Consider the following 13,326-nt stretch of genomic DNA (forward strand, 5'->3'; position numbering starts at 1 on the left):
TCCTTAAAAAGTCCTTTGCAAACTTTTTCTCAACCTATTTTTCTGTATTATTTCTAGAATAGAAGAGTGTTATGTCGAGTGATTGAGCGTCACACACACCTCGTTCTCCGTCCTGGGCGGAACGTTCTCCAGCAGGTCGATCCCATTCACCACCACGCTCTTCTTCTCCTTGATCGGGGCCTTAAACACCAACTGGTTGGGTCGGTTGTAACCCTCCTTCAGGGACATCAACACCGGGTCTGTTTGCACAAAGTGAGCAAAAGCATGTGAAAGGTTTCCATGGCGATATGTGTCTGCAAGATTTTACTAAATAGGAAAGTACAGTATAGTCAAGGTCAGACGTTTTAGGACACATAAAAGTGTCTCCTGTTATAAAAGGTAATTTTCATGAAGCATGAAAGGAGCATCAACCGATCCATCGTGTCTAAAGCAGGGGTTTTTGTTTTAGCCCAGCACCTGAAGACCATGGTTAGTTAATGAGTGTCCTTTACCTCTATTAATACCGCTCAGCCATTCACTTGCAGTCAGTGCAGGTTCTGTTCCTGCCGTCATGGGGTAGATGTCCTCCTGGTATGTGTCCGACTGTAAACCAGGAAACACCACAGATATATTTGTATTTTAACGAGTAGATTTGTGCATCTGCAAGAATAAAAAGCATGAAATGTAACCACTCTGCATAATAATGACTCAGGAGAGAGCACTTTGCCACTGACTGTGACTTTCCTCCTGCTGTGCAACAAACCACCAACACATTACTTCTCAAGTCAAACCAAGTAAATAAAAAATGATGCCTTTGCGTTGAGATTCATTACTGCTTTCGCCCTCAGCTCGGATTAACTGGCTTACTCACCATTTATTTCTGCTGATTACATGCCAGAATCCTTGTGTAGCCAAGAGATGTTGATGAAAGCCAGACCAAAAAAAACTACATTGGGGCTCTTTAACCCCTCGTGTGCTGGATAAAAGAGAGCACACTCACCCTCCTGGGGACGATCATAGAGATGGGCTCGATCAAACCCTTCAGGGTGACGAGCTTGTAGAAGCGGAACACCTCGCAAGCGCCCACCTCCAGCCCGTGCTTCGGCATCACACCTGCGGACGACAACGAGACGCGTGCGGTGACACAAACCTCCCAGAATTCATAGCCGACTGGAGTCACATCAAGAAAAACCTGCTGCAAAACGAGCTCAGGAAGCTTCACTGAGGGAATGCTTCTCTTCATCTGGCTTTGTTTTTCACCCTTCAGTGAATTTCATTTTTCATCTATGCAACGCCACTAAGAGTAAATCCCCCCCCCCCTCCCCCGTGGTTTGAATCAGCCATATATGATCCCAGACAGGTCAACAAATCTCTTACCGAGTCCTTTCTGCGGGGCCGGGGACCGGAACTCCATTAGGTATTGGAAATACGGCTTCTCTGTTGTAATTTCAAAGTAACGGATGTTGCCGTCTCCCTGCCAAGGCACCAGAATGTGGCTATTACACTACAGTTTAGAAAATAGCTCTTCAAGTTTCAACCATGTCATGTTTTTTTTTTTATATACAGCTTCTTAATGCGTTAATTACAGGCTAATCTTATTTGGTGCCATGCACCGATTCCCAGAATAAAGTGTGCTGTTTGAGATTCAAATTATTAAAATGCTTACTTCAATGTTTTGCCTGCAATTTTAAATCCCTGATATTATTTTAAAATTAAGGGAGGGCAATTATCCTACCAGTTCAAAACACAGACACACATAAAAACCTGACAGCACTTCTCAGGGTTTGTTGTTATTGCAGGACTGTGTTTGGAAATGTGTGAATTTGCATCTTAAAAGTGATAACAGACATTTGAAAGATGTTCCACACTGTGATTTTAACAACAACTTTCATAATCTGTCACCCAAACATGATCAGACACCTGACATAACCTCAAAGAAGAGCTGTATTAAGGAAAGTAAGGCTCCTGAATTGTAGCTCAAATATAAGGCATAAATAATATACATTATTAGATTAATATGAAAAGATCAAATTTATCTCAGCAAATTTCAGGCATCATTTGGATAAACTGACCACATCTAAAAAGCTAAAATACTCTCTCTTTTTAAATATAAATATTTGGCATCAGTGTATCAATAACGTATTGCAACAGGAAGTATCGCGATATTTCAATATATTGTCCCACCACTAGAACTGACAATATTTGTACTTATTGCTTATATCCTGTTCAACCTCAATGTGCTGTACAGTTTTGTTATTTTGAAAGACTTCATATTAGAAAAATATGCCAATATGTCTGAGTTCTAGTGGATGTGAATGTGGCACATCTGAGAAACATTACTGAGCAGAAAAACAAATTTCCTCGTGACCCGGCGAGGATCAGCGCTGACCTTGCCTGCCAGGTACAACATGTGTGTGTCGGCATCGTAGAAGGGAAACAACAGTCCTGAGAGGCCGTCTATGTCCTCCTCCATAATTGGCATGGACAAATCCTCCTGGGAAGAGCAACACACACACACACAGGGAGTTTAACACACACACACTCGCTAACTCCACCCCCTGAATGCACGAGCCATATGGAGGTGCTGTCTGACCTGATCCCAGAGAGCGATCTGCCGGGTGTTCCAGCGTGAAACCCCCGTGGTGAGCAGTCGCTTCATGTTGCCCAGGAAAACCACTCGGTTCACGCGGTGGTTCTTACAGCTGGCTTGCTGGTGGAGCAGAAAGATGGAGCATTAATGGTACATCCACCTACCAGCAAAAGGCCCTTCTCTTATATATCATCTGAATTTGTTCTTGTGACTATTGTGTTGATACTGAGAAAGGATGAAGGAGGTAAAAACATATATAAAGGTGGTTTAAAAGGACAATGCAATGGCTGTTCCCTCAGTGTGCCTCCCCCCCTCCCGCTGACCTGAAGGACCGTCCCGGAGCGCGGCTCGATGACACGCAGCTTCTTGTCTTTGCAGCTGGTGGCCAGCAGGCTGCCGTCCGTGTTGAAGGACATGCTGAGGATGACGTCGGTGTGGCAGTCGATCATCTTCACCGGCTCTCCGATCTCCAGGTTCCAGATCAGGATCTGAGGGAAGTCGGGAGGTTATTTGTTTGGGCGGAGCTGTTCGTTGGCTGTGGTGCTTGAATCTGTGATGTGATTGTGTTTTGCGAGTCTGTTCTATGAAAATCACTTATTTAGTTATACAGGCCTGTTAAGGGAAAGTTGATTAATATGTCTGTTAGGATTTTGGCAAATCTATTAATCGTCAGTCTATAAAATGGCATAAAATAGCAAAAATGCCCTCCATAATCTGTCAGAGCCCAATGTGTCATTTTACCAAAACCCACAAATATATAGATTTGTCACGTTTAATTAGCTAGAACCAGTAAATAGCTGCCATTTGTGCTTAATAAACGCCAACATTGTTAATAGTAAATGTTCTGTAAATCAAATCAACGATTCAACCTCCATTCAGTGTTAGTGAAATCACGTGCAGGTGATGCTCGTGGGTCTGTCGGTTGTGGCACCTTGTAGTCGTAGCCGGCGCTGAACAGGATGCCGCTGCTGGTCGGGTGCCATTCGATCACGCCCACCCGTCTGCTGTGGCCGTACAGCTCCAGGACCGCCTCCGTCATGTTGCGCCTCAGACCGCCCTCTGGGATCTCCCAGACTCGCACCTGCCACGTTCACATCAACGCAGGAAACACCAAAGAGGAAGAGACGGTGAGTCATCATAAAGAGCAGCCATCATGTCGATGAGGATTATGCTTTTTGTCAGAAGCCTCTTCAGATTTTGTTTTTTCTAATCTACTATCAGTATGACACAGCGAGATCCCTCTGATCAAAAAATAGCACATGGTATCAATGCAGCCCATTGCGTTAGGATTAGAGTGGATTACGGCTGTGGCTGGAGGCTCTGTGTGGGACCAGAGGAGATTATCCCTCAACAAAGTGAAAGTACTCTATAGGACACAGTGCTTCCACGGCTTAGCATGCTCAGTGGAGTAATGTAACAGGTACTGGCAGAGGCCAACAGGTTCTTAGCATGTGTCATGTCACATCCGAGATTAAGAGCGTGTAGTCAGCTACTGAACCGCTAGTGGAACAACAACAACAACAACCGGAGTCAAAATCCAGCACTCTGAATCAGAGACCCCTCCGGTCATAGTGACTGGATGACCTCTTTGCCTTCAAACAAACTCATGACCTCTCAGATACAGTGTGTGTGTGTGTGTGTGTGTGTGTGTGTGTGTTTGTCCTCCGGTTATATGCTGCCATCGCCCACGATGATCACTCTGAGCCCACCTTTGTGGTAAAAAGCAGACAATATGAAGTGGGTGACTCACCGAGGTGTCCTCCGAGCAGGACGCGATGATGTTTTCAAAGAAGGGATTCCACTTGATATCCAGAACGTTGCCTTGGTGGCCGCACACCTTCGGGTAATGAGAGTCCAGGCGGCCGGTCTGAAACAGAGATGGAATCTTACATTTAACCTTTTTCTGTTGAGGATCCAAACCATGTATCGGCATATATGTGAGCCATACCATGAAAAATAATGTTAGTGGGAATTAAATGGAGCAAAAATAGACAAAAAAAACGTGCATAAAAGGCAGCCAGTACACTGCTACACTGCATAAATCACATAAAACAATAGGAGAAAAGATAACATAAACTTTCTTTCCATAACCTAATAAGCAGTAATAAAAATGCAGTAGTAAAAAGTAATTTATTAAATCGTACTTTTTCCTAGACTCAAGTAATACGTCTGTATTCATCCACGAAGAACGTTAGCGAACAAAAATATTTTCTTTTATGGATGTGAACAGGAAAGACTAATATAATGTAATAAAAGATAAATCACATCAGTGAGTCAACTTCATAAATCCTGAACAGAAACAAAGAACAGACCTGCTTATTGGACAGGGAGCTCTGTTATTGCAATAACCCACAGAGTCCACGGGGGGGCAGTGGCTCATAACAACACATGACGGAAACCTCTTAATGTCGGTCATGTTGTCATCAATGTTTGATGTCACTTCAATCCACTGACCTCTTTTTTTTTTTTCCTCTGAGATTTAGGAGCGTCGGGTCACAAAGCAACATCCTCAGTGAACCGCAGAGATTCACTCCAGATGCAACACTTTAAGCCTCAATAAACACCATCAAATGCTTACCCATATCTATAAATATTAGCTTTCTACTGACAAGTTAGATAACATATAATATCACCAACATACATAACAGATGCAGTATATGAATACAAAAATATACACAAGAGCAAGCAGGTCAATAAATACTTTCTGAATGTTTCCCGATCGTCATCAAAATGACGGCCAACAAGATGAGGAACACAAAACCAATAAGAGTCAAGAGAAAAGGAGCAGCAACACAGAAGGATTCATAAACATTAGCATTAAAGGCTCTTATCTTCTAACTTCGGACCACAGTATTTTCTTAAATCTGCTCCATCACGTACAATTACACCTGCAAAGATTTCAGGAAAGGAAAGAATAAAACGAGCTCCATCTATAAAAACTGGGAGGTCACAAAACATTAATAACACGGGATCTAAGGGAGTCGTCATTAAAGTGGAACTAATTACCTGCAAAGACATAATGTCTGCTGGGAACTGGGGGGGTCAGGGGGTCCGGGAGGCGTTACGAGGACATCAGGCATTATAATGGAACATGATATGAATAAAAGATGGAGTGTTTGGTGTTTCGTTAATCTCTCTCTTCCTCAATCAAGGATTAACAACACGAGATCATGGCCCTGCAGGAGAGAGATTCACATTCGGCCTCGTTGTGTTTCTGCGTTTCCTCTGTGGAGCAGCGTTGTCCACACTGATAGCTACCAACTCACTATTGATCTGCAACTCCCAATAAATCCTGATTAGCAGGGCTGTTCTCTGCCTACAGTGTTACTACAGTACATCCTGTTGTAACGAACATGCAACACTATGAATCAATTACAGAACAGGAGGAAATTAACAATGAAAGTTGGGTCTTTTCTTTCCTGCGGTCGTTTCTTCTCTAATGCAGTTTCCTTAACTCTTTTCTTGGGAAACACTTTAAAAAAAAGACAAAGCATCACGAGCCAATTCACAATAGGTGTTATGAATGTGTGCGTAAGTGAATATTTCATCATTTCTGTTGCACTTTCTTCCAACAAATGTACTTATTGTAAGTTGCTTTGATTAAAAGTGTTTGCTAAATGCCCTAAATGAAAATCTAAAAGTAATTTCCAACAAACAGAATGTACACTCGTCGTACATTTATAACACGGCTGCAGTTATCAGAACGATATAAGCATTCAGGCTCCCTCGTGTGGCTAGAAAGTGTACCGCAGATATAAACGTTTAACGATTATAGAAGAAAATAATACGAAACTTATTTGGCGACACAAAAATGAAAACTCTTTTTGTGACCCAGAGGAAAAAGAACATGCCGAGTCATGCTTATGAAGTCGAACTGCTGTGGTTTATCACGCGTTAATGGTTCAATCTACAATCGACTCCACAGAAGGGTTCTTTATGATCACCTCACAGGGTTTCAGCAAATATCCATAATACACTGTAGCAAAATAACGTCCTCACTCGTGCACATTGTGCTCAATTTGTTGGAAACTCCCTTTATGAATGTGCAACATCACAACATGTACACAAACTGAGCAAAACCAGCAGTTAAAATAAACTGCAGGTGTTATTTAAGGCAGTAGATATTAGCTGACCGCAGATTATTTTCCTTTATTTTCTTGAAAAATGGAAGAAGTTGGAACCAAAGATTACTTGATGTATTTACTCTAAAATGGATTAATGATTGAGACATTGATGAATTCAACTCAATACGCCACACACACCGTTTACACATAATAATCCTGGTAATGGCATCATAATGGCAGTAAAATAATTGATCCAGTAAGCACCACGCCCACTGCTCTCCCTTTCTTTGTCTGAAGTGAATTTGTGACCTTATGTGTCGATTTCTTGGCTGGTGTGTGTGTGTGTGTGTGTGTGTGTGTGTGTGTGTGTGTGTGGGTGTGTGCCAGGTGGTGCCAGCGGTAGTCCTCCTTCCTTCCACGTTGTCCGGGGGGGAGGCGGGGCAACCATATGGCCGTCTCGCCGGCTGTCATCGTAGTATATCGTGCTCACACCTCGCCATCATCCAAACCTACCACAGATTTGTTTGTTCTTCTAATATGGGGGAGGAGCTCCGTTGTTTGTTTATTTTTTGTCATTTCTCCACCTGTTCTGAGTGATTCCGTACACATGGACTCCAGAGACTGATGATGATGATGACATCTACTAAACACCTATTGATTTTGATTCAAGTGTGACTGCTGACATCACTCTTCAAACCATACCTGCCTGTTTCCAATTAAGATTTAACCTCATTCATTGATCCGCGGTTGGCTTTTGATGAACTAACGTTTCACTCCACAACAGAAGCCCAAATGTTGCACATCTTGCATTTAGCAGAATGTTCGAGGCTCCGGCGGCTTGCAGCTAACGGTGCTAACAGGGCAATATGTCAAATTGCTAACAGTGCTTTTACCTGAGAGGGAATGGGCCAGGATGGCATTATCAGCTGTAACCGCCGTATGAGTGCATCAACACCATTCTGTACGCTGCTGTAAAGTACATCACATTTGAAGCCTCCAAATATAAGCTCACCAAAAAAAAAGATATGCTGATTTGATGTTTTGACCAAAGGACTCTGCATAAACACAGCCGTCATCTGTGCTGCTGAATAAGAGGAATGCCTTCCTGGACTCGTCAACTCAGCAGCAGCTAGAGGAAATGCTTCAGTGCAATACTGTGATGAGGAGGAAATCAATCAAGTTATGGTCTGTAGACGGGTCATGGATGGAGTCACTGCAGAGCATGAAAGATACCACAATAAAATATGAGTTTCTAGAATTATTAGTCATTGAAGTGACAATGAAGACACTTGAAGAGAAGAGTTTCCCATTTTGTTTATCTTTTTATGAGCAAGGAGAGTCTGAAATAAAACTATTAATAATATTAATATCAGCTCTTTTGTTTGTATTCACTATGTGAATTTAATATTTCCTCTACATGATAGACTGAAAACAATTAACTAAGTAAATAATATCGTTTGATTTACAAGAAAGTCACGTAGCAGTCTCCAATATGACCTTGTCTTTCTACCTTCTTCATAAATCAACATGATGCCAGCGAGCATTACTTTAATTATGGGATGCCGTGCGGCTCTTCTTCACACTCAAAAGCTATAAAAAAGAAAAATGACTTTCAGAAACAAAGAGTGCTGCATCTTAATTGCCCAGAGACCTCGGAGTATGAACTGCAGCCTCGCCAATTTTAAAAGCTGCATCTGAGGTATAAGCAGTGAAGGTGGACAAAATGAAAAAACACCTTTTCGTAAATTAATTTCGGAAAGGTGATATGAAATGTTGGCGTGAGCCCCTTTGTTATGTATTCTTGTTGTTCTGAATAGAAAATGATACAGCGACGCTTACTTTGTGACTTCAGATCTAAAAACAATAATAATAATTGGAGTATTGGAGAAAATAAACGTTTATGACACTTTTTTGTTCAGCAAAATGATTTTTGAAGCTTGAATGCAAATCAACAGAAGTAAAAAAGGTCATGTTTTTGGCTATAAATGAAATACAACCGTGGTCACATGACTGCGAGGACACACAACGAGGCTGTGGAGGCGGAACAGATGGCCTGATGACGTTTTTTTAGTGTAGTTATTTTTTAGGGGACTAACTGACGTCATAGGAAAAAAATGTAAAAATCTCTTAAGCTTGTGTAAACCACCTGATTTCAGAACACTAAAACCAAAATCCCTTTCAAAGTAAAACATCGACTTTAACTAATATTCCTGTAGCACTGCCTCATGTAGAGCCACGACTGAAACACCGCGTAGCGACGATGATGTAAGGTAAAGTGTAGCTGAGGTCTCCCTGCCTCACACAACAGACGTGCTCAGCTTGATCCTTCTTCTGCCTGATAACAGCCTGACTCGACCCCGCTGGCAGCAGAGAGCTTCTCAAGTACCTTGGCAGAGTCGCTCTTAAAGAGGCAAAGCACTTTACGGTCTGTCAGAGTGAGAGGCAAGCTGCATTCTAACCTTGGCGAAGATAACAACCTGATACATTAAAAAACGCAAGAAATACTCAGCATCACGTGCTAAATACACGAGCAGATTAATATACAATGGGCAACATTTAGAAACTATTCTACACTCTTCATATCAAACCCAAAATCACAGCCACATATAAAATGTGAGCAAACATTCTCAGTTAAATGCAGTTCTTGGGGAAAAAAGTCCCGTTCCAATAAAGTGATTTATCACCTTAGCATGTGCATAATACCTCTAAAATGTGTGAAAGCGAGGATTATCTTCCATATTAAAGTCTGCAACACAGTTTTATAATGAATAATCCAGCAAAGCAGAGTGTGAGGAGAACACACATTCCCTTTTCCTATAATTAGAAAAATAATTTCGCTTCCAACACAACAGTGCCGTTGTGTGTTGGTTTATAGGAAAATACCAGTATGCATTGATGGGATTCTATTGGCAAATCTAGCATGTTACAACTTTGGCTGTAAATTCTGGCTTGAATGTTTAGAGCTGGCACGCTCTGCGGGGGGAGGGAGGGAGGGTCTGTGGTGAAGTTGTGTCAACTAGTAGAAAATGGTCTAAGCTGTAAACAAATAAAGTATAATACCTTAAGATTTGGATCTGAATTGTACAGTAAAGTGGAGAGGACTTCAAAATTGAGGGAAAGACCCTATTTATCTTTGTCCCTGGTTGGCATAGCAACAAACAGCAAATGAAAAGTGTGGCGGTGGCAGTTACCTGGGATACAGGTATAACGATGAAAGCGCCGCCGCCGGCACACTCCGTGACGACTGCCAGGAACTTGGTGTTGACGGCACAGAAGTGGTTGTCGTGGACGTTCTTGGTGAGAGGGAAGCCGTCGAAGCAGTGCTCCCGGTTGCCCACCTTCCCGTAGACATTTCGAAACTTGGAGCTTCGGTAGGTCGGACGCCATGACATCTGAGGAAAATAGACAAAGACATTGATGAGTATTTTATAGAACAGCTTCTTTATTAGCGCTGCAACTAACCATTAGGGATGTATAATGATATCATCTTATGGCAACTTAAAAAAAGCCAAAGTTGCCAAGAACTCAAGTCTGTCAAGGTTGTTTTCAGTCTTGTATGAACATGTGACATAAAATAAATGCCATGTTTTACATGTAACTTAAGTTGAAGTAGGTTCCTTTGTTTTTCCCAATGAATGTTCATTTTAAAAAGCATTGTAATAAATGTTAATGGGTCATCGCTATAACAGTAAGCAAAATAGGGTCAACTCCAGAAGAGAGATGTTCTTTGTAATTATCTGAATCAGCAATCATGAGTTAAACACCAACATGTAGGATATTGGCAAAAAAAATCCAATATGTGCATTACTAACAATCATTTTCATTATTAATGAATCTGTCTATTGTTTGAATTTTTTTATCGTCTGTTAATGTCAGAAAAATGTGCAAAATGGCGAAACAATTTCCCAACAGCCCCGTGTATTTATGTTTATTTTATCCGACAAACAGCCCCAACCCCAAACACATTCAATCCATTGGCTCCTCCTTTAAAAATATGCACTAGTATGAAGTTATTCTCAGCAAAATTAGTACAAAAATGGTAACAGCTCTGACCTGGATTTAACATTCAGAACAAGTACGTTCAAATTACTGTCTGTACAAAAGCAGAGGCGTCGTCTGAAGGTCACAGCTCGATGTGTCCGGTGGAGTCGGACATTGTGTGGGCAGACGAGAAGCCAAGCTGGCTTTAAAACATCGTGATAAAATAAATGACTCTGTGAGGGCAAGTTTTATCTTTTAAGTATTGTCTGGACGATGGAGACAGAATCGATTAATACTAAAATTCCCCCCATCTTCCAAACCCACGGTTGCAGGGTGGGCCGTCCCATCTGTGCAGACATGATAACTGTCACACATACAGTTGTGGGAAATCCTCCAAATTGGTCATGGGTTTGAGAGTGGCTTTGAAGGGTGAAAGCGGAGCTTTGACACCATTTCATGTTGCCTTAGAGCCGGCGATTAACGTGTCAAGAGGAGAAAAACATCAAAATAGTAAAGATATGTCCTCCAAATAACTCGATCACAGAAAAAAAGACAGCTGTTTAAACCAAAATGACATGTTAGAGAATGTGCCGTTGTTTCGTCACTGTATTTTGTCTCGCACGGATCCTGTCGAACAGAAACGCAGCCTTTGTGTGCACACAATAAAAGAGAAGTGGTTACATTTGACTCAAAGACGCTTCTTTTGTTTGTCTCTCCACCACAAGAATGCATTGACGGAGCTCATAGCCGGCTCTGCACGTTGAACCCAGTCACAGGAAGTGGCTGTCAAATGCACTTTGTCCCATAAAGGAAAAAGAGCTTCTGTCATTTCTTGCTACTTGCTTTTGAGAATAGATTCTTGTGACACTATTGATGGACTATGAGGTCACAACAGGATCTGGCGGGACGGGATCTGAGGCGCTCGTCAGATCAGTAGCAGAAACGCCGGATGACATCAGGCAATCCTCTATTCAGCATTGTTCCTGGGATGTGGAACCGGTGGGAGTGGCGTACGCATGCAAATACAGACATCCTCGGACCATGCGGCTACCATTGTATTCCCCGTCCCCCCTCTTATGTCTCCAACCAGTCTGGGGAAATGGCATCCAGTCCCAGCAGTTTGTGTTTCACATGTGGTCTCAGACTGACTACATTATTACTCATTATTATATTATACTCATGAATCAACTATTTTCTGCTACTTAATTCTACACAGGCAAATATTGGACATAACTCCACTACATTACCCTGACGGCTAATTAGTCATAACATATAATGTTATATAATACATTTATAATGCAAACAGATTTGTCCAAAAACTAATCTGAAAACAAAAGTTCAACAACGCATCGTTTTAATGAAAGGTACCCAAACAAACAGTCTTCCTGTAGTGTATTTATCCTAAGGAAGCAAACAAAGAAATCATGGCTCCTCCTGTCTCTCTTCCTCGGGTAAAAAACAACAACATGGATCCCCCAAAGTACACGCCGGTCCAGTACCTGCCTGTAGACCTGATGTGCTGTCAAATTCTTACAAAACCAAGAACAAGCCAAATAAAATAATGTCTAAATACAGTCAACCATGTTTTTAATAGCTCCTACCCAACTGTGCATAAAGCTACAGCAATCAAATACTGCTCATGCACCAGTAATAATCACTTTATGTACATTATTTTATGTCCAATCATGAATTTTCTTAAATTGTGTAACTGCTTGTATTGTGTATTCTGTTTATTCTGTCAAGGTAACGGCAGATGAAAAGTTATTTTTTTTTGTGTTAATTCTGTCCCTGTTCAAATAAAACAATAAACTAAACTTAACTACTCTATTTTTTTTAATTCTTTAAACTAAACTACTTTTAGATGGGCTTCTTTTACTCCAGTCAATGATCCAAGTACGTTTTCCAAACCCCTAACAATTATTATATTGTATATCTTTGTGTTTTAGCCTGCTGGTCGGAGCTAACAAGCAATATTAAAAGGTTGATGATGTCAATAATCATCAGTTTCAGCACCACCCATATAAACGCCAGCAGGTTGTTAGCAGCACACAAACATCTCACCATCGTCATGTTCAAACCCAGAGCGACTGCTTCTGAAGCCACGTCTGTGTGAGCAGCATAAAAGCAGCTTGTTAAAGCACTAACGTAGAACAGAAGAGTTGCAGAGAGTTGGCCTGAGGGACGACGGTTAGAGGAGCTTTTGGAACGAGGAAGACTCGCCTGCTTTGAGCTCTCTTTACAACGATGCTCATTCATTGGTCACCGGGGTTTGGCACAGAGAGCACATCTGTGCGTTTGTGCCGCTCTTATCTCACGAGGGATTTTTTGCTGCAGCAGAAAACAAACCATGAGTAGCGGCGTGCTAATGTGCACCAAAACAACCCGGGGAAGAAAAAGTGACTCTGTATCCATCGACACGGATCACAAGACTGTGATGATCACAAGAGATGATTCCCACGAGGGTCAAACAGGCCTCAACTTCTTGTGTGTGCATATTTTCACCATAAAAACAATGCATGTGTGCCAAGTTTCAACATCATATTTGAGATTATCTAGAACCCACACTGATGTCCCTGTAATCACCCTGACTGACGCCACCTTACCTTACCAGTGTCCATGTTGCTGCGGCCTCCTCAGACTGCAAACATCCAGCCTCCTTTCTAAACGAGCCGCTGGGATCTCCTCTCTTCCTTCCTCCCTTCCCGTTGAAAT

The 13,326-nt window shown here is 41.8% G+C and overlaps 1 protein-coding gene across 2 annotated transcripts in view; it reads right to left on the reverse strand.

Annotated features, from left to right (window-relative positions):
- The window catches only part of coro2ba (coronin, actin binding protein, 2Ba), a 36,528-nt gene that overhangs the window by 3,997 nt on the left and 19,205 nt on the right, over positions 1–13,326 (reverse strand). Inside the window, exons 1-11 of one of the 2 annotated variants that reach the window (XM_084013297.1) lie at positions 13,218–13,326; positions 9,825–10,025; positions 4,320–4,436; positions 3,501–3,650; positions 2,893–3,057; positions 2,573–2,689; positions 2,369–2,473; positions 1,357–1,453; positions 980–1,092; positions 492–582; positions 100–239 (exon numbers count right to left, since the gene is read on the reverse strand). In XM_084013297.1, the coding sequence (XP_083869423.1) occupies positions 100–239; positions 492–582; positions 980–1,092; positions 1,357–1,453; positions 2,369–2,473; positions 2,573–2,689; positions 2,893–3,057; positions 3,501–3,650; positions 4,320–4,436; positions 9,825–10,025; positions 13,218–13,232 (1,311 nt within the window). In that variant the 5' untranslated portion in view covers positions 13,233–13,326. The remainder of the gene's footprint in view (positions 1–99; positions 240–491; positions 583–979; positions 1,093–1,356; positions 1,454–2,368; positions 2,474–2,572; positions 2,690–2,892; positions 3,058–3,500; positions 3,651–4,319; positions 4,437–9,824; positions 10,026–13,217) is intronic. The other variant, XM_084013296.1, reaches the window with a different exon arrangement.

This window comes from Eutrigla gurnardus (genome assembly GCF_963514095.1).
Source record: "Eutrigla gurnardus genome assembly, chromosome: 1".
In the NCBI taxonomy this organism is placed as follows: domain Eukaryota; kingdom Metazoa; phylum Chordata; class Actinopteri; order Perciformes; family Triglidae; genus Eutrigla; species Eutrigla gurnardus.